This window comes from Lepidochelys kempii, chromosome 26, assembly GCF_965140285.1.
Source record: "Lepidochelys kempii isolate rLepKem1 chromosome 26, rLepKem1.hap1, whole genome shotgun sequence".
NCBI classification, from domain to species: Eukaryota; Metazoa; Chordata; order Testudines; family Cheloniidae; genus Lepidochelys; species Lepidochelys kempii.
In genome coordinates, this window is record NC_136405.1 from 3,594,398 (window position 1) to 3,615,229 (window position 20,832).

General features: G+C 39.5%; 1 protein-coding gene across 7 annotated transcripts in view; it reads right to left on the reverse strand.

The window, feature by feature from the left end:
• Positions 1-20,832, reverse strand: part of UNC5D (unc-5 netrin receptor D) — a 285,175-nt gene that overhangs the window by 22,694 nt on the left and 241,649 nt on the right. For all 7 annotated transcript variants that reach the window (XM_073325005.2, XM_073325004.2, XM_073325000.2 and 4 more), the window contains 2 exons: positions 18,082-18,166; positions 1,096-1,264 (listed from right to left, as the gene is read on the reverse strand). In XM_073325005.2, the coding sequence (XP_073181106.1) occupies positions 1,096-1,264; positions 18,082-18,166 (254 nt within the window). The remainder of the gene's footprint in view (positions 1-1,095; positions 1,265-18,081; positions 18,167-20,832) is intronic.

The following is a 20,832-nucleotide window of genomic DNA, read 5'->3' on the forward strand; positions in this document are numbered from 1 at the left end:
TTTCCTAATGTCAGGTTAAGAAATTACCTTGAAGAAGGAAGTCAATAAGCAAACCTTGAAAAACAGTCCGCAGCTAACATCCTCTTATAGCAACTATCAAGATAATGTTTATTCTGATCCAAAAAAAAAAAAAATACAACGTTTTGTCTTCACGTACTCTTTTGCCATGTTGTATTGTCATTAGATAAATGGTTTGGGGAATTTGCACTGCAATATTTCATTTTTCCTCAATAGTCCTTGAATACTGGCAACCAGTGCTGATGAAACTGACCGAGTACTGAATGCAACAGCATCAAGTATAGAAGAACTATGCTGAACTTGAAATGAGGCAGAGAAGTGCAACAAATAGGAAAAAATCCTTGGGGAGGGGCAGGCAGAGAAGGTTAAGAAAGTCATGGATGGTTTTACTGTTGGGCTTTCCCACAGCGTGAGGAAAAATGGGAAGACTCAATTGAATTGACTGATACTTTGAAAGCTTTTGAACTGAAAATGGAAACTACTTTATGCAGCATGTAATAAACCCGTACACATTACTGACACAGGTTAATCCAATGAGGCAACCAATTAAATGGAATATAAAATGGCATGAAATATGTAGAAGACTAGTCTAGAAATGTAAAAATATTAAACTTCATGCTTTGGTTCTTAAGGAATTCCTTACCTTTCTTTCCATCATGGTAAAGTTTTGCCCAGCTGGTCAGGTTTAGCTATGGGTGGGTCTCCTAGCAGAGTTTAGACCTACTTGAATTTCTTAATGGCTTAGAAACAGCAAACAACAGTTGGGCAAAACTTTACCTGTCATAAGAAGAGGAGTACTTGTGGCACCTTGGAGACTAAAATTTATTTGAGCATAAGCTTTCATGAGCTACAGCTCACTTAAGCTAAACCTAAATCATATGACAGGGACAAGATCATAAAATGCAGTGACATTTTTCATCAGTTTTGAATTGCAGTGGGGGGAAAATGATTTTAAAAACATCTGGATTCATCTCTTCCCACCATCCCCATTTGACTAGCTCTAAGTTCAGCCTGGATGGTTGTATCTTATATTTTTGGCGCCAGTAGGGCCTTTGGAAAGGGGCAGTTTAAACTTACCTCCCATTTTCCTTGTTGTGTTCTTTTTTTCAAGTGAATATTCCAATGTTCAGAATTTACTTCTGCGCAATGCGGTATAGTCAAGGCAAAAGGAGTGGTGACAGTCACATCTAGAGGGCCACATGTGACTTCTGGACCAAGAAGAACTTCTGTGCCTTCTGGCTGTAGACTTCATGTGTCAATAAATATTAGAAGGAAAAAAAAATCTCAAAGTATTTTTTAAAAGGAATGAAAACTTTTCTAGCATTTTTTTTTATCAAAATGGAATTGATTTCTGTTAACTGCAATACACAAATATTTAAAATACTTGTAGCCAAAATCTGAGTGCCTCATCCATCTGCCACATAGACAAAATGGAAAGCCAACTGCTGTGCTAATTTCAGTATAGAATCTGAAGCTGGATATGAAAGACACTTATTAGGTCACATATAAGCTATCCTCCACTGGTCAGTTCAGGATTTTGTTTCTTTAAGTACTTTTCTATTTGAATAAATCAAATACAACATTAATATTACTCTATGTAAGTAAGGCCTATTTTATGCACCAGCTGGCAATATCACCATCTAATTCTTTTCTTGTCATCAACAATATTTTCATAGTAGTAAAGATAAACAAATTATGGTGTAAAAATACAGCCTCTCTCAAATTTTCTCAGATTGAGTATGATTTCCCTGGTTTGAGAACACATTTATATTCTGCCAATAGAACAAAATAGGTAATAGAGAGATAGCAGACATTAAGTTATAAATTTACAGTATCTGATACGAATCTCTTTCCCTGCTCATCCATTCAGAGCTAAATTTAACCTCCATCCCACACAAATCAATTTTCCCTCACTTTCTGTATTGTAAACACATATGCAAAACAATGACATTGAAGTGATAGAAAGGGTCCAATACAATTTTTAGACAAAAATGATATTGTTTAAATGTTATGCCCTGTCTTTATTTTATCTGAGGACTATATTTTGGGTCCATGTCTCAACCTTGTGGATTGTAAAAAGAAAAGGAGGACTTGTGGCACCTTAGAGACTAACAAATTTATTGAGCATAAGCTTTCGTGAGCTACAGCTCACTTCATCAGATGCATTCAGTGGAAAAAACTGTAGCTCACGAAAGCTTATCATCAATAAATTTGTTAGTCTCTAAGGTGCCACAAGTCCTCCTTTTATTTTTGCGAATACAGACTAACACGGCTGCTACTCTGAAACTTGTGGATTGTGTTTTTATTACTAATGTTATCATAACTGCTGGCCAAAATCTGCCTATTGAACTGAAGACAGTGACGCTGCACAGACATAAGTCAGGAAAGAATTGGCATGTGCATAACCTTACTCATGATTTTTATTATTATTTATATCATTGAAGCACACAGGAGCCCTGGTCAATGACCACTGTACAAACACAGAACAAAAGGAGGGTCCCTGCCCCCAAACAGTTGACAATCTAAGTAATGTCAATTAGACTACTCACATGAATAAACTTAGATATGTGCTCAAGTGTTTGAAGGATCAAGCCTAAATGGAAAAAAACTGGGTATATAAATATATTCACAAATAAATAGGCTGATTCTGCTCTGCTGTTACAAGAGTCATAATAATAATTGTTCACGAATCCCCAGAGTTGAGAAATCGTTACATTTGTTTATCTAAAAAGTCAAGCAAGAAGCGCATAATTCGGTACGTCTGCCATTCTCCTCTGTATAAAGTCTGTCATCCAACCAGGGAGCAGAAACCCACCACCACCAAGTGGCTTTGATCACCAATAACACAACACAAATAGGCCCAGCTTCAGTAAAGCATTTAAGCACAAGCTTAATGTTCCATATGTCAGTAGTCCCACTGAATTTAAAAATAAGCATATGCTTAAGGGTTTTGCTGGATTAACGTCATAGCAAGTATTCCAAATGAATGGTTCAGAAACAACCCAGAGTCTCAAAATGTATTCATCTAAAGTACTTTAATTATGCTTGTGATTACTACATTTTTTCAAGAATCATGAATGGTTCACAAATAATTCACTACTATGAAAGTAAATAAGTATTTTCTCAAATATTTCAATTTATTTATTTTCCAAGTAATAAAGAAAGCATTTGAAAAATTAAATAAATGAAATCAAGCAGCAAGCAATGCTACCCTTTACCAATCACATCTGATTTAAACAGAGAGAAATAAATAAACCTGAGAGTACCGTGTAGAAACCCCTCTCTACAGCACAAAACTTCATTCATAAACAACTTTCATAAAAGATGCACTGAGTTTCTTGCAAATTCATAGAAATGGTCTTGGAATTATTAGAAACCCTCAAGACAAACTGCTATTTATTTATTTTGGGTAAGTTGTTCAATTATTACTCCCTTCTCTGCTGTAACTCAGGAACGACTGGTGCATTTTATCTCCTTATCTCCATTTTGATGCTGCTGCAGGAAGTGATAACAATACCATATTTCCAGAGAGTGAGTTAAACCCTAGTTATTTAACTTGGTAGGTGCATCTCTCTCCTATCTCACTCACACAGGCACACGTCCTTCAACTCCTGCCCTCTGTGCCAAATGGATGCTGCTGACAAATGCACAAAATACAGGTGCATGGGGGGCAGGGGAAGAGAGGAGGGCGTTTGCCAAAGTTACCTCCAGCACAAAGTTGGACAATTCATCTCCCATAGTGGGAACAAAGTATAGGTTAAGCCGCAAACAACACTACATTTACCCTCAGGGGCTGTGAATCGAGAGTTTTAGTCACGCTACTGGTGAGGATTCCCAATAAGTCACATTTTTTAAGTGTCAAGAAGAAAACAAAACACTCTCACAAAAAGAAAGGAAGACGTCTGTCCGGAGGATGATGTGAAATAGACTGGGACAATGCACCTGTGGCCTAAAACTCCCCCCCCCCCTCCCCCCCGAAGAAGTAACGTGTCACTGAAACAGAATAGCCTCAATAATAGTCCCTGGCAGCCTTCCATGGTCACTGTGGCTCAGTGTAATTGTTGACTGAGTAATAGTAGGGATGTGTGTGAATGACCAATGACAAGCTCTTCTGAAACAAGCAATTTAATTACTTTCAGAGAGTCATTTCCCCCGTTGCACATATTGTACAAACATGGGAATTCTGGGAATTATTTAATGCCAAATGAACTGAAATCAACTAATTAGATGAACTTTCACACTTACTGCAAATAGCAGGAGTCTTTTCTATAATAACTGGCAAGGTATTATAGGAATCTGATGCATTTCAGGGCTATTTATTAAGCAAGGCAGGGAAGGGAAACATTACAAGATGCAGGTATTTAAAATTCCCTTGGGTGCACAGTAAACAAATCAGTAACCAGATCTAATCCTTCCAAATCCATCAAAATCAAGAGCTTCACAGATTTCCAGTGAAGGAAAGAGAAATAGGCAATGGAGCTCTGCACAAATAGGAAATTATTCTCTGTGAAACTACATGAAAAAATGGCTATTTTATTTTACAATATTCTGCCTTTTGCACAGTTCAGAGGAAATGGTGGATTTTTGGTTGTGGGTTTTTTTGGGGGGGGGAGGCATCTCAATTACAAATTTGGAATTTCCATATTTTAAGATCAAATTTGATCATCAAACTAAAATTTCAAAATTTGAAAAATGTCATTTCCTTTCTAAAAATAAAGGAATATCTTTTTGCTGAAAATGGAACAATTTTTTTATTTTATACATCCCTACAAAATAAGGGCTCAGTTCTGTGAAACTTAAAAAACAAAAACAAAAAAACAAAGCAGCAACTACTAGGGCAAAGAAATGAACTTGCATTTTGTCGATTTCATATTAACACTATGTAATCTTCATATGATAGGTGCCAGAGGAAATCCAATACTTTGTGAAGCGTCATTCAGTGTTCACAAAGTCCTTATGAGGCAAATGTTATTCCTTCCCATTTTACAGAAGGCACAGAGAGGTTAAGACTCAAATGGAAAGAGGTGGCCTCAACTTTTGGGTGGTTCGGGTTTTGATTTCCCAGTACCGACACTGATTTTCCAGGGGCGCTGTGCACCCAGAACTCCAAATAAAGTCATTCGGAGCTCAGCACCTCTGGAAATCAAGCAAAAAAGTGTTTCATACTGGGCATCAAAAACAGAGGCACCCAAAATCTGATGCTAACAGTCTGATTGCATTGGTATAAACGTTGACCCTGGGTTCCAGGCAATGATTAAAAGTTAGTTCACTGTGCTACTAGTCCCACCTGGTAGCATCTTACCACCCAGTCTGTACTGCTGTAAACAACTATGCATGGTGAAGAGAAATGATGAATTGTGGCCTAATTGTGGTAGAGCAAGAGAGAACTTTGGAGTCCTCACTCACAATGCCTGGCTCCGCCCACTACACTGGACAACATTTCCCAAGTCTTCAAACATTGCACAATGTGTTTCTGCTCATATTAATGCATAAATAAAGAAACCTGTGGTTCTTCTATCTCTTTCTATGCTGTGGTACATAACTGCAGCATAATATTTTCCTCTTATTCTAACACAGCTGTAGGGTAGATTAATGCTGGTCTGATCACCTTTCTAGCCCAGCTTTTGGAACCACATGCCTATCCGCAGTATAAAGGTAATTTTAATATGCTAAATACTGTCTTGATACAGAACACCATATTCTAATGGCACAGACACACAAGCAGATCAGAAGTGAGGCAGAAATTGGCCCTAAGAAATACAGTTGAAGGAAAAGATGACTCCCAGGAGTGGGTAGACTCCCAAATCCCACCTACAGAGGAAGCAACCATAGATATCCCAGAGAGAAATTTAACAGTAATTTTTTGCCACTGATCTTCCAGGCCCTGCAATAACTCTACATAAATAAGCCAATGGTGTGTGATTATCACATTCTTTACAACCTGAAAAAGACATTGAGCACAGCTGAGGATCTGGCCTTTAATTTTATTTTACCAGCATGCCTTCCTCAGTGGCTACATTTAGACTTGGCAGAAATTGATTTCTTTTTTTTAATCATTTCAATTGATAATGTTTATTTTAAGTATATTTTCATTTTTATTGATGTAATTTTCACCATTGCACCAAATTACGTCTTAAGAATTTTTTTATTTTTAATCTATTTAACTTTCACAATTGCGAGAAATTATGGGGAGGTCAGTTAATAATGATTTAATAGTTGACATTGCAATATGGAAAGTTACTTCTATAACAGTTTAAACAAACTACTTTGATATAAGGATATCTGCCAATATCACATGCCAAAATATACAAACACTATTACATACTAAAGTAACTTTTTACTTCACCTATCTATACATTTTGATTATTATTGAAGGAAATATTTTTTCATCAGTTAATGTGTTTTTGGTGAAATCAACGTTAACTGACATTTACTGAAAAATCTAATCCTTTCAAGCCTAGCTACATTGTCCAAGCATTCACCCCAGTGAGTACAATCAGCCAAGTCATTCCCAGTACTTCTGCCTGCTTGTTTGCGGCCCATCCCCTGTGACTGCCATCCTAGTGCTCTCTCACTGACTCTGATGCTGCCATGTTTTGAATTATTGCCCACAGGGTATGTGTGTGTGTGTGTGTGTGTGTTGGGGGGAAACAGTTTTTAAGATTTCCTATTACAAAAACTAATAGCCTGTATTTCAATCTCCAAGCTACAGAGCTGGGAGATCTGGATCTTGAAATGGATTTTGGCTTGTAGGCTTGAAGTCAGTGTGAGGATGTTATGGAGAGGATTTAGCTTCCAAGAGAAGAATTGGTGCCCATTAAAAGCATGGTTTATGTTGGCTGTAGAAGTGGCTGCACACGTATCTTCTAGTGGGAAGGCAGATCATCAGCAGGGGCTACAGGCCAGATGTTCTTCTCCCCTTACACATTGCAAAGGCATTGAAACCAGAAAGATGGGAGTGGTGCTAAAGACGTGCGCACTGTCAAGCCCTAGCAGGTTCTTTGCTTTAACTCAGTGTGGTTGGATGCAGGGTATGTTAGTGGAGGAGGAGAGGAGAGGCATTACGCTTGAGAACTCCTGTTTTTCTATTTGATTGCTACTGGCTAAAAACAGACCAGCAATCAATGTGATATGTAAAGGTAACAGAGCTGACGGCATCTTGGCTCTGAATGAACCATAGTGCCTAGAGAAAGGAAGCCAAAGAGCTCCAGCTCTGTACATGGAGGACCAAGATCTGTGCCTTGAATCTGGATTTCCCATGGTAATCTAGTCTCTGGGTGACAGGAATGCTAACTTTCGTGTTACTTCAGACACATAAATAAATAAATAAATAAATATATACACACACACAAGCCGTTAAATATAAACAACAGAACTGGTTTAAAAAAAAAAAAAAAAAGATGTCAATGAATTATTTAAAAATATCCATTTAAAAATGAATATTTTGACAAGTTCAACAAACAGCAAAATATATGCAATATGCAGTCACATGCACAGTTTCCTTTACAACAGAAATGTGATGATTTATTGTTTTTGGGGCAATCAGTGTGGTGGGGGTGAGGAATTTTGCCCAGTTAGTGTAAAGTTCTACATTAACACAAGTCAACAGAAATATTGCATGTTACATATTATATCTAAATCTGAATTAATCTGTCTTCTCACACATTTATGGAGAATTGATTGATTTAACAAATTAGATGCTTAAAAACTACATGCAAATCAATTTTGAAATGGCCAGTTTATATACACAGTGAAAAGCAGTGTCCATACCTTACATGGAGGTTAGGAAGTAACAATTCAATGAATATCTGAAATACATTCAGTTTTTCATGCAGTGTGGGTTTCTGCATTTGATTATCATGGAATCATCACATTTCTGTTGGAATGCAATCAAACCAGAATGTCAGAGAGAGAAATAGGCAAATAGAACCTTGAATCCTGGAATTTTCCCTCCGCCACTTTTCTTCTTCTAATCTTTTCAATCAGCTCCTTTCCTCCTCTACCTTCATACTCTGACCTCATTTGAATTCATTCTACTCCAGTCTGGGATATCTATAAGGATGTATGTGGGTGGTGTTTCTGGAAACAGTGCAGCTTTAGCACCAATAGTTTAATTTACACTTTTTCAAACACGTAAAAATGTATTTAAGTATATTACTACTTATGGTAGCACTCACAACTTGCTAATAATTTTCCAAACATTTAAGAAACAGTGGCCCCTGCTCTGAGTTCACAATCTAAGGAGCTGACCTGACCTGTACAGGGTATTTTATTTTAAGTGATACAGGCCAGATATACTCAGATAATATGGTAATGGAAACTATACCAGTACCTAATATAGACAGATACATACATTTTCTCCTCCAAGTGTCTTTAGAGTCAGACTGAGCATTGTTCGAGAAAGGTGGGCAATTCAGGTATGGGCCACTAGACTTGTGTATACACAGCCCCGTGCCACAGGCTCCTGTCAAATGTTTCCTGCTTTGTTGGGAGAATTCTATGAACACTTAAAACACAAGTCCACTGCCCTGCCAGGAAAGGAATGTCTCAAAACTCCAGTACTGTGTAGTGAGTGATCCTATTTCCTCCTTATATTTGTATGTGATACATCCATCTCTAATCTGAGCACACACCATGATATTCATTTATGTGCCCTGTTTTCAATGTGGAACCAGCCACCTCGTTTGAGGAAATGACAATTTAAATGAGCACCATTTTGTATTTGCTACAACTAAGATAATGCAGTAGTTACTGGGTCCCATGTCACTCAGCAGTCTTTTGAAGCACAGAGTTCTGGTTCAACAGGTGAGAAGTTCTTACATTTACTACTTTAACTATGCTGCAATTAACTGGAGTCGAAATGATGTTTATGATAAATCACCTTAATAGGACTTGCTATTTCTTCCAGAAGAACTGGCAATAAACGAAAGGATGCACACTAATAAGGCCTAATTACACTATGTGGAGCCCCTTTTCAAAATGCAATCGGATTTGTGAACCTGTGGTTTTCCCCTTAGTGAAGGAAGATTCATGTTATTCAAACCTCTTCGTGAACACAAGCCATGGTTATCTTTTCAGCTGCATCTTTAATTAAGACTCATTTGGGCTATTCTCATCACTTTCATATTACAATCAGTGTGGTATTAAAATACACTGTTAAAATTATAGCAATTTGGACTGACAGAGGGATAAAGTTTGTTTAAAAATAAAAAGAGAGAAACCTAAGAAAATTGTGACCAGACAAGATTTGAACACTTGGGGGCAGAATCTGCCCCAGTAATAATTGGGTTAGCCCTATTGTTTGCATTTGGCCTATATTCTGAGTTGAGTAACTTTCTATTACTCTAATCTGGATAATTGTAGGCTAACAATATTTTGTACTTTGATAGGACCTTCCAGCTAGCATCTCATAGTACTTTACACACATGAAGTAAGTCATAGAAATGGGGAGGTATAGCACATTTGCCCAACTCTTCAAAAGTGAATCTGTCGCAGAGCTGAGACTAGAGCACAGAAGTCCTGAAGGGCCCCCCTATAACCAGTAGATCCCACTCCTTTCACTATGCTGAGAGTTTGAAGTCTCATGCTTCAGGTTGTGAAATTATCACAAAAGATTCGCTCCTGCATGTCATTTTCCCCATGCATGTCAGGCATTGGCCACTTCTGCAGGTAGGATGTTAGTCTTGGTGAATGAGTGGATTGGTTTTGCATGGCATGTCACACTCGGTCCCTCAACAGAGCTGAATAACTGTATTCATTAGTTTCAGTTTTTAGTCTTCCCACTCCCTTTTAATTGTTTTTATTCACAGCATTGTGGTTCTGCCACAAGAAGCAAAAGCTTGAATGCCAAATTGTCCAGGCTATGCAAAAACCATTAGCGTTTTGAGTGTTTTTATTACAGCAGTTGTCCTATTCTTTCTGAACCCCAGTAAGAGATGGTATTGACTACTGAAAGTGCAGTGCTGGAGGACACACAGCTGGCAAACTTCTCTCTCCTCCCCTCCCCACCAAACTAATTGAATTCCAGCATGTAATTTTTATTTATTTTTCTTTAAAATCTCTCTGGGCTTGTTGTTGGCAGCAGGTTGTTTTGGAGTATTAGTATGTGAGAGACAAGAGGACCACACAAACTCTCCTCTCCCCCCAACCCCTCTGCATGAACAGCTGTGAAGAGTGTGTGTGGGGTTCAGGAATCAGCTGCTGTGAAATCAAGCACAATTTTTAGTCAAAATCTTACAGTGGATAAGGGGTTCTTAAATCATTTCCGTGCTCTGATGTATGGAGCTGCTGTCACTACTAATGAAGTACTGTTTAGCATTTTGTGACCTAACATGCTCATCTTGCTTCTTTTTTGAGAGGGGCTTAGAGGTTGTTGTGTAAACCCCTCAGTAAGAGTGAACCTATCATATAAAGTAGTCAAAAAACACTTTGAAATCCCATTCCCCACTGAAACCGCCCCTTAAAAAAACCTGGGTCCTGGATTTCCATCAGTCTCTTGCCAAAAATACTCACAGCACTGCCAAATTTCATTATCTGCTAAGAAATCCTGTTATTCCTTATGATCCAGACTACCCCACTACATCTGGCTTTCCAGTCCTACAGATTCACTTCCAATCCTTAAACATTACTGATGATGAGGACTCTGGCACATCACTGGCTATTCCCAAAAGTAAGGGTAAAGGAAACTTATGCTGCTCCTAATAGATCTATTATTTCTCCTTTAAGTGTGTGCAAACTCTTTGCATGGAGAAACAAGTAGTCTGTATAGATCAGTCTTTTGCTTCTGAATGCAGATAATTTATTATTTGTATTGCAGTAGTACAAAGAGGTGCCACCTGAGACTGGACCTAGGGTTGCCAAGCCTCCAGGGTTGGCCTGGAGTCTCCCAGAATCAGCATAGATCTCCTAGTGAATATTGAAAGCAATGCAGGAGATTTTAATAGGATATTTTAAGAAAATGACATTACATCATGTTGGGGGGGGGTGGGAATCTCCCAGAATAGCTTCAGTCACAGTTGGCAACCCTAACCAGACCCCCTATTCTGTTAGGATCCCAGTAGGAGGCAGTCCCTGCCCCAAACAACTTAAAGTCTAAATGGACAAGACAGACAAAGAATAGGAGAAAGGATTCATTATTTCCAAGGGTATGTCTACACTGCACAGTGAAACTGGGCTCTTACCTCCGTTTTAATCATAACACCCCCTCCTCCCTGAAATCCACACAGCAAAGCCTCTGACCCAGGTTTGGAGGTCCCTAAAGCCCAGGTTAACTGATCCTGCTGGACAGGGGGAGGGGGTTTGTTAAAGCCCAGGCTCCACTGTAACTTGGACTGGAATCCACCTGCACTGTAGTGAAGATGCAGGGAAAAATCACTCATGTGCTGATAGTCCTCCAATGCGCTTCCCACAATTCCCCCAGCCATTGATACAATTGCCTGGGAAAGAATCCTAAAGCATCTCAGCACAAAGAACCACTGGCTGTCTCCCAGCCATACTCAGGCGGGAAGCAGTGAGGACGTACTTATGCAGATATGGCTTTGCAGTGAGGATGCTCACACCTGCATGCCAGTCACCTAGGTGTAACTGTAGATGTAGCCTATATTACCAACGAGAAACTGAGGCACGGGACAACTAAGTGACTTGTCCAAGGCCATAAAGAGAATCGGTGACAGAGCTGGCATTGAATCCAGATTTCCTGTGTCATCCCTGTCTCCATGTGCCTATTAACTTATTTCACTAGGAGAAATCAGTAGTGGGCTGAGATAATAAATCCCCAGCACTGTCAGGCAAACAACATATTCCTAGCTGCACTAACTCCAACCAGCCACAGTTCCCAGCTGTGTGTGGGTAACTCCAGTGAGGTGGCTTTTTGGTTCAGGGAGCAAAAGCCACCAGATTGCTAGCTTTTTTTTTTTAAACAGTATGGCTCCTGCTCAGTGTTAGCGGCTTAAGCAGGTTTAAAGAGAGAAAATTAAGCAAGGAGGCAAGAGATGTTTCCCTTTAATTCTCGCTAGGGCCTGAATCAACAGGGTTTTTGTTACTTTCTAAGAAATCAATATCCAGTGCATTTTGCCAGCATCAAAGGAAGTATGGTGTTTTGAGAGCAAGCTTGTCTATTTCTTTCCTCTCAGGGAGCCCTTCAATGCATACGTTATAAAGCCCCAGCAGCCAGCCCCATCCTTGAGGCTCTACGTGACAGACAAAATATTTGAGATCATCATACCTTTGGCTTGGACTCCTTTTAGAGAGATCACCGGTTCCATGGCTGATTTGGCCAGGAGTACTGTGCTTCAAGACTCTGGAACATTTTAAGATGTGGATTTCTTCTTCTTCTAGATTTAGCACAAGACCCACGTTCCAGAGGATTGTATGACTCCAATTCACCACTGACACAGATGATTTGTGATAAGAATTTGTATATTGCACAGATGATGGGGCAAAAAATTGTGGTTTTGTTTTTTAAATGATAGCAATGGAAACAGAGCAGGGGAAAAGATCCAGGCCTGATTCAGAATGTCTTTTAATGTCTACCTTCTCCCCACAGGGACTGACAGAAGGAGGTGATAGTAATGATGAGTAGTCCATTATACTGAACAAACTCTGCCTTAATCAATGCATAAGATGACATGACCCCTGCCCCAGATGGCTTCTTGGAACCACATTAAAGAGCTAATGCAGCCCCTCATTCTTAAGAGGTAGATGCATCTGTTCATTCACCTAACGTAGACAACAAATTAGACTGTGATATCTGAAAACCAGGGAGGGTGGACAGTCTTTTGGATGGGTTTCAGAGTAACAGCCATGTTAGTCTGTATTCGCAAAAAGAAAAAGGAGTACTTGTGGCACCTTAGAGACTAACCAATTTATTTGAGCATAAGCTTTCGTGAGCTACAGCTCACTTCATTGGATGCAGTGAGCTGTAGCTCACGAAAGCTGATGCTCAAATAAATTGGTTAGTCTCTAAGGTGCCACAAGTACTCCTTAGTCTTTTGGATGAAACTTTCCTAGAACTGCTATTGAATCACAAATGATTACACAGAGCAGTCCTTTTGTAAGGAAAAGGGAACAAACATCCTTAACTTGAACCCATAATTTAACCTTTCATCCACTTCTGTATAGTGAGTTGTCCACATGGCTGATGACTTTCACTCAAGAGGTGGCTACTTAATGCATATGGTCAGTAAAGTGATACAGAACTGTAACTCAGTATTAACTCTGTAGAGATTACAGCTCCTTCTGCCATGGGAAACAAGAAACTCAGGCAACAAAAGGGAATCAGGTTTCCTGCATATCAGTACAGGATGCTGCGGCTGCTAAACTAGTCTGTTTTATTCCAGCAAAGCTAAGATGGCTGTATCACTGCTGTCCCAATTATTCAAAAAGGAAACACTGCCTGTATTATAATGGAAAAATAAATCAGTGTTTGCATTTGTTTCATTTTATAGGATTGCATTAAAAAAAAAAATGAAAAAGAAAAATCTCCCTATGGTAATTTTCTGGTCCGGTTCTCACCACCCCTGTTTCTGCCCACAAAAATAAAACAGCAGGCAAAATCTGCTACTTGTATTTAATTAACCCATTTTAATTCACTTCTGCAGAATCCTTGCAGATGAAACAGCTGTTTTTTTCCTCCTTCTCTTCACGTATCTTAATCTTTCATTGAAAATGATCAAAATACTATGGCAGCAGATGCGGATGGAATATAAAAGTTCTCACAAAGGAGTTCAGATATCAGAGAAAAGCAGAAAAGGGTTTCAGAAAATATCCCCAGACTTTAAAATTCATGACAGCTCTTTCTCTTGGCTTTTAAAGAAAAACACCTGCAATTATTTAGCTACCTAAGCTCTTGTAACCAAATATTTACTTTATATGCAATAGTTTTCTTTTTTTATATCACTTCTTTTTTGAAATATTGCCCACTTTTCCTGTACCTATATTCAATATAAAGGGTCTATCACCCCACACAAAGAGAAGAATGACTTTGTTTAGGAATCTGGGACTGAGTACTCCTTTCCTTGGACACAAGAGCCTTCTCCATCTCCACTAATGCTTCACGGCGACAAACCTCTACGAATTGGCCAGTCTTGGACCACTATTCAAGTGTTAAAAATAGGGCTTGAGAGGTACATAAGCCTGCTTCTGGCCCCTCTTTCCAGGGGGTGCATTCCCCTCTCCCTCAAAAAAAAGAGGGCTTGAAATTCACCACCTAAATTATTACTGCAACCTGTCTGTTCAGCTCAGTTTGGAACTTAAATTATGAAAGCACAGTTGAAGGAAGCTAAAGAAACATGCAATAAGTGGGAGCTTATTTAATTACACTGTAAGAATGTTGTTTGGAATGTCCCACTGCATCTTGTACAGTGGTAGTGATGGAAAGACTAATCAATGCAATCCTCACACCTACTGAACTAAAGCAGAGAAATTTGTTGGAGGCCTCAGGCAAAGATTGAAGGGGGGTTGGGTTTCAGAACAGTTCTTGGTAACACAGACTGAGAAAACAGAATTTGCTCTTAATGGTAATGGACCAGATGATAAAATATGAAAACAAGTCAGAAAATTACATGATGAAGTATAAACAGCATCAAGCTACTCTGGAATTAACCAGTTGTGCTCTAGAGTACATGGGTCAGATCCCCTATGCCAATTAACACCAGTTGAGGATCTGGGTCCACATGTGCTGAACTGGGAAAATTAGGACCATTCATCTGAAAAGTCTGTTCTCTAAATGTTTAAATCAAGAGTGGATTTTTTTTATTTTTTTAATTTTTTTTCTAAAATATGTTTTCTAGGTCAAATTGGAATTAATTCATGGAAGTCCTATGGTCAGTGTTATACAGAAGGCCAGACTCAGTGATCACACCGGTCCTTTCTGCTTTTTAATCTCAAAACTATTCAGTTTTAAAAATAATACTTTGTTGGATGAAAAGCAAAAGGGAAGTGCAATCTCAAAGGACTTAGCACTCTCACCACTAGTTCAAGAGAGGTAAATGTAAAAGGGATCTATAGGAACCACTGCACTCATCGCTGAAACGTAGTCATTGCTGGAGTGGAACACAATTGCTACTCAGCAGCATAGACAAACTCTACGAAACAGTCTTAGGACAGTGAGCACACAATACTATATACACTTGAAACTGAAAGGGAAAGTTAGTCAGTAGGATGTAATTACACAGGTTTTAAATCAGGCAGGATGCTGGGTTAACATCCCAATCGTTGCAAGAAGTTGCCATAATATCTTTAATGGCTATAAATGGCAAGGACCTTTGCTGTTAGTCTTCTTTGAAAGGTAAGCCCTGCTACAACAGCAAAGCTTTATCTAGCAACATGTCAGGGCATTGTTTCTACACTAATTCAGAGAGGAAAGTGAGGCATAGGTGACTTGAGCAGGTATAAAAACCTAAACTGCCAACACTGTTCCCTACAGTACCTTAGAGATCTCATATCCAAGTACTAGGCTGACACTGCTTAGCCAGAGATTTGTCAGGATCACAAGATAAAGAATCTCAGTGTAAACAGTAGGAGAAAAAGGAAAGTTATACTCAGCAGAAGTGCAAACAAACCCTTAAATGATACATACTGTGGCTTAGTAGTAGGAGCAAAAGGCTGAATTTAAGATTTTAAGTGTCCTGGGCTTACTGATTTTTATCTTTAATCTTAACATTATTTAATGATAAAATCAAGTTTGCTTAATTTAGAAAAATACACCTCAGTAGTATATATTAACCAGAATTCTTGTGACAAACTCTCTTGAGTAAATACATCACCGGGGAAACTAAGTGACAAGTTATATTTACCCAAGAAGCTAGAGTAACTCTAAGTCAATATATACAGAAAAAGGGGAAGAAAACAACCCACTAACATGCCAGTTTCTCATGTGCATATCAAATACACTCAAATGGAAATATGTGGAAAGGAAAATAACTCTCATGTGCAACAGTGGTGGCACTAAAGGTAGGAAGTGTCTAGCAGTTAGATAACACTTAGCGCTGTTGAAAGTCCAGAAGGCCCTGAGTATTGTCTAAAGATTAGAGAGTAACTTAGAGTCAGGGATGGGTGTGGGTGTTTTTCCCACCCCCACCCCATCTCTCTTCCACCATTATGATTTTAGGCAAGATATTTAGGAACAAGTTTTCAAAAGTGCTTTCATTCTGGGTACCCAATCTAAAACTCCTCAATCCTGATATTTGGAGGTGCTGAGCACCCACATATCCTACATTTATTAAGTTGGGCACCTCAAATTAGTAGACACGTTTGGTCTTATCTTTCCATCATAATTTGTCCACCTTTTGAATGCGTGTAAACTCATCTGCCTTACTAAAAAGCTTTAACTAATGAATGTTTGAGAACCTGGGATGAAACATGCAAAGCACCCTAAGACTAGTGCAGTACCTAAGGTCTGCCAAGTCCCTTCAAGTCACAGATATTCCCTCAAGAATTACCCTGCTGAGACTCAGCTGAGGGACAAGGACCCAAAAGGAACCACACAAGAAAAATAATGCAGTAGCAGGATTATTTGACTTGGAATAAACATCACGTAGAAAGTCAATACTGTAAACTGGGTTCCTGACATAGACCTGATATTATTTTGTTTCACAATTTTGCATTTGAGGTAAAAGAAATTTGGGCTCTAAAAATGAAGGATTATCTTGTAATTAGTGACAGTTGAGAGGTAGGGCTAGCACCCTACCCACTTCAAACTTGCCTCCCCTCAAATCCTTGTACTAGCATTGCGACAATATGCTACATTTGTGACCTAAGTGTGCTCACTTCAGTTACTAGACCCTATTAAGTAAAATTTCACTTTGTAACTCTACTGAGTCTCCTGGTTTGAGAACAAAGTTTCCAGACAGTTGTTTTTCAGAGCCCGATGGATTTTGTAGATGTGCAGTGCTAAGTCTGGCAGAAGTTATTTTCTAGGTTCTGCTAAGTTCTGACTGGTAGAGCACTGTGATTCTTTATAACCCACGTTGTGTGAAAAGTTAAAGCCACTGGGAAACAGAAAATGCTTTTTTGGGAACAGCTATCAAAATCGGCTAAAACCATCTGTTTCTCTGGCTGTTTTCCTTCATAACAAAGGGGGAAAACTAATCTGAGGTAAGAGACCCTTGGTCAAATTCTACTTTCACACTGATGTAGATCTGGAGAAACTCCACTGGTTACAATATAGTTACTCCTAGTGTAAGTGATAGCAGAATTCAGACCCTCCCCCATTTCGAATGGCCACCTCGTTTATGAAAAGGTCCAAAAGAGTAGCTAGGTACATTTTATGTCGCAGAGAAAATGGCAGGATATATGTATGATACAACTGTACAAAAAACAGCTGTCTGGACTTACCAAAAGCCTAGTAACAACTTTCCTTTTCCTTCTGTTTCTAATTCTTTAAAGTGATTGTAATGGTGCTGGACTGAAAGCCTGGGAGAACCAAATCCTTTATTTATCCACAAAAGGGAAATAATGCAGGGCAAAAACACTTCAAACACCCTGCCAAATGCAGCGCAGAAGGACCACACTTCTAATGGTCAAAGAACAGTTCAGTTTCCATGGTCCACTCAATTCTTGCTGGGACAGCGTGACAGTATGTCATCACAGACAGCCAACAAGGGAGCAGACTCTGACAGTGACTTCTAGAACAGAGTTATCTATAAGTTAGGAACTGGACTATCTATGCACTAAGAACTTGAATGAGAACCATTCATTCATTTCACATAGGCCACCGAATCTCCATAGGATGGTGATAACTATTCATCAGCAATGGGAAGAGTCAGACTGATAACCTAGAAGTTCAAGATTTCTTACTAGAAACCCAGTTCCCCTGAGTTATCTAGTCCTTCAACAGAGTTCTCGTAACTGAATGTGTTTTCAGAGTGGTAGCATACGCTATTGCTTACCCTAGTAATTCCTATGAAGTCAATAGTTATAGCAGGGTAAAAGATGGTGGAATGAGGCCCACATAATCCAATAATTGGTACGATGGCGATCAGAAAAGTATTTGCTGGGATTATGCGCTTTTTGGGGGGGGGGGGAGGGAATGGTATTGCCATGTGATTTTTATTGGTTTCTCACCTGGACTCCCCTTGACAGATGGTAAGAAACATTTCCCATGAGCTCTCTTCGGGGATAGCTCCATGCGGTATCAGCAAACTGACTCCTACAACAGAACAAGTTTAGAGGTTATTGTTGGACTTCCCAAATTCAAAGCTTCTGTAAATATTTTGGATGTAAAGAAAAACCTCACAAATTGCTTCTGAATGATATATAGCCCCTTGAAATGTATACTACCCTAGCAAAAAGCCTGTTTGAAAATGGTAGTACAGGATGTGCCATTATCAAATTAAGGAAATACATCTTATTAAAATGGTTTGTTTGTACTACAGTATTTCCCAAAGGCCCCTATCAGGATCAGGTCCTCACTTGGCTAGGCTTTATACAAACAGGGAGCAGGCGTCCTGCCATCATATGCAGGAAAGAAAGACTTTATGTTTGAGGAATTTTTGCACCAGTGAGTGTTGTAGGACAGAGGTTCTCAAACTGTGGTCCGTGGCCCACAAGCTCCATTCAGGTGGTCTGTGGATATTTTCCTCTAAGGTGAGAGGATGAAGGGCCACCCACCTAATTAGTGGAGCCACACAGGCATGGCTCCACTAATTAGGTGCCTGGACCCTGGAGAAGATGCACATGTAAGGTGAGGTTGTGGCCTTGGGGAGAGGGCAGTGGGATGAGAAGAGGGGGTGGGGGGAATTTGGGATGTGAAGGGCTGCAGCGGCCAGAGAAACATGGGACTTCCCCTAGCTCCAGGACTGCAGCTGCTGGGGAGAGACAGCTCTCCTTCCCAGCCCCAGCTCGGGGGCTGCCACAGCAGGGGAGAGAGGGCACATCCATTGCATTAGAAAGGTAAGACTACGGATATTAAAATATGACTTGTGTGCTTTTATTTATAGAACAAAAAAATTTAATTATTGTTAAGGTTTTTTTTTAAATACAGTGCTTTTATCCAAAGCTCTTACAATAGTTAGCTAACAGTACAAACAACATTTGGATAGATCATTAAGTGGTCCGCTGAGACCCTCAGCAATTTTCGAGTGGTCCGTGAAAAAATAAGTTAGAGAACCACTGATGTAGGATGCATGATGACTGAACTCCTCTCTTCATCCCTAGATACAGAAACACTTCTTGCCCACTCTGCCATCAATGCCACCTGCACAGGAGGGACTCTTTTATGGAAATGAGAGGATTTCAGTCTCCTGGGCTCATTCAGACCTTTGCCTCTTTGCTGAGACTGCCAGCAAAGGTTCTGTTTAGTTCCAGTTGTGAGGGTGGTCTCAAACCCATTTCCTAGTGGGGACATAATAAAGCCACTAACTTATTTAACACAGCCATCAGATTCAAACAACTTTCAATCACTTCTGAACTAGGTTTGAATGCAACTCCAGCCACACAAAGGTGAAAGACTCGGTATACCATTAAAAGTCCTCAGAGCCATCTAGTCCCCTAGGGAATGTACTTCTGTCATTGACTTTATTTTTAAAAGCAATGCCCTGTATGGTCAGATGGTATAGCTATTAAGCTTAAAAGAAAGAATCCAAATTTAAAATCTTCAGTAGCTTTTTCCTAGGTATATACAGTCCACTGCAAAGCCAAGGAAGCTCAGCCCAACCCAGCCCCACAGTTCATGTGGAGTTCCTGAGCTTTCTTTTCTCTGTAGCAATTGCTTTGAAGTAAATCTTTTACATCAGCTAACAGATAAGAGCCCACAGAGCACAGTTCTTCTCTTTAATGCATCTTCTTGTTTATGATAAGAAATGAGCTGGTTACGCATGACAAAAAAAATCCTTTGCAAAAATAAAACCTCAGGGTTTCTTCCTCCCCCTCAAATAATGAAGCGCTCACCCTCTCTTTCATCAGAAGAACCAATGCTAGAGTAGAAAAGCATACAACTTGGTGATTATAATTTCAGTGAAGAGATCGCATCCTTCTAATAACATTACCGATGCAGAGTGAGCTGCGCTCCTATAAGTCCAAGAGCTGCTGTACAGTCATGCAGCCCAATACTCATTATGAAATAAGTTATTTGTGCTATCAATTTATGAACATTATTCAGTAACATGCTGGTTATCATTATAGTCTCTTTTACTTGTGCTAAGAATGAGGCACATTAAAAAAACCCTGCTCGGAGCCTCCTGTCAATGAGATTCATTATTAACTAGGTTTTAATATCAATACTAGAGAGGCACAGCCATCATTACACTGGACAGACACCGTGTTTGTCATAATCCCCTAGGTACTGCTCTCCCTGTATTGTTATAGGCACACACTTTGATAGTTAGGGCTCACTTTAGGGCAACCATTTTCCTCCATTCGAATGGGATAGAGAGAAGTTAGCTCTTTTGTGATGTTGAGAAAATCCACACATGTTTAAGGGGGTGGATTTTCAAAGGCACAAAGTACAGTGTAGGCAGCTAATTACAAGTGAAAGTGGATAGTGGTTAGGTGCCTTCTGGGCTTTGAAATTTCCCAGTTATGAAGCATTTAAAAATGTCCGCCTCTTTTCAGGGTGAACCCCTTTGCACAACAGTGAGTTCTGGTGAAACACACATACACACACCCTTCCTATAGGATAGGAAGAAATTGAAAGGCCAGGACCACATTGTTGGATGTGCACAACAGTATTTGACATTCACAAACTTAAAGTCAAACGTCACTCAGATAGAGCTGGAAATTGAGTCTGAGCTTACTCACAGAGCTCAGAGGTGGCCTGAAATTATCACAGCTTCACCTCAATCAAAGATCCGCTACCATCTTTCAACCCAGAAGGAA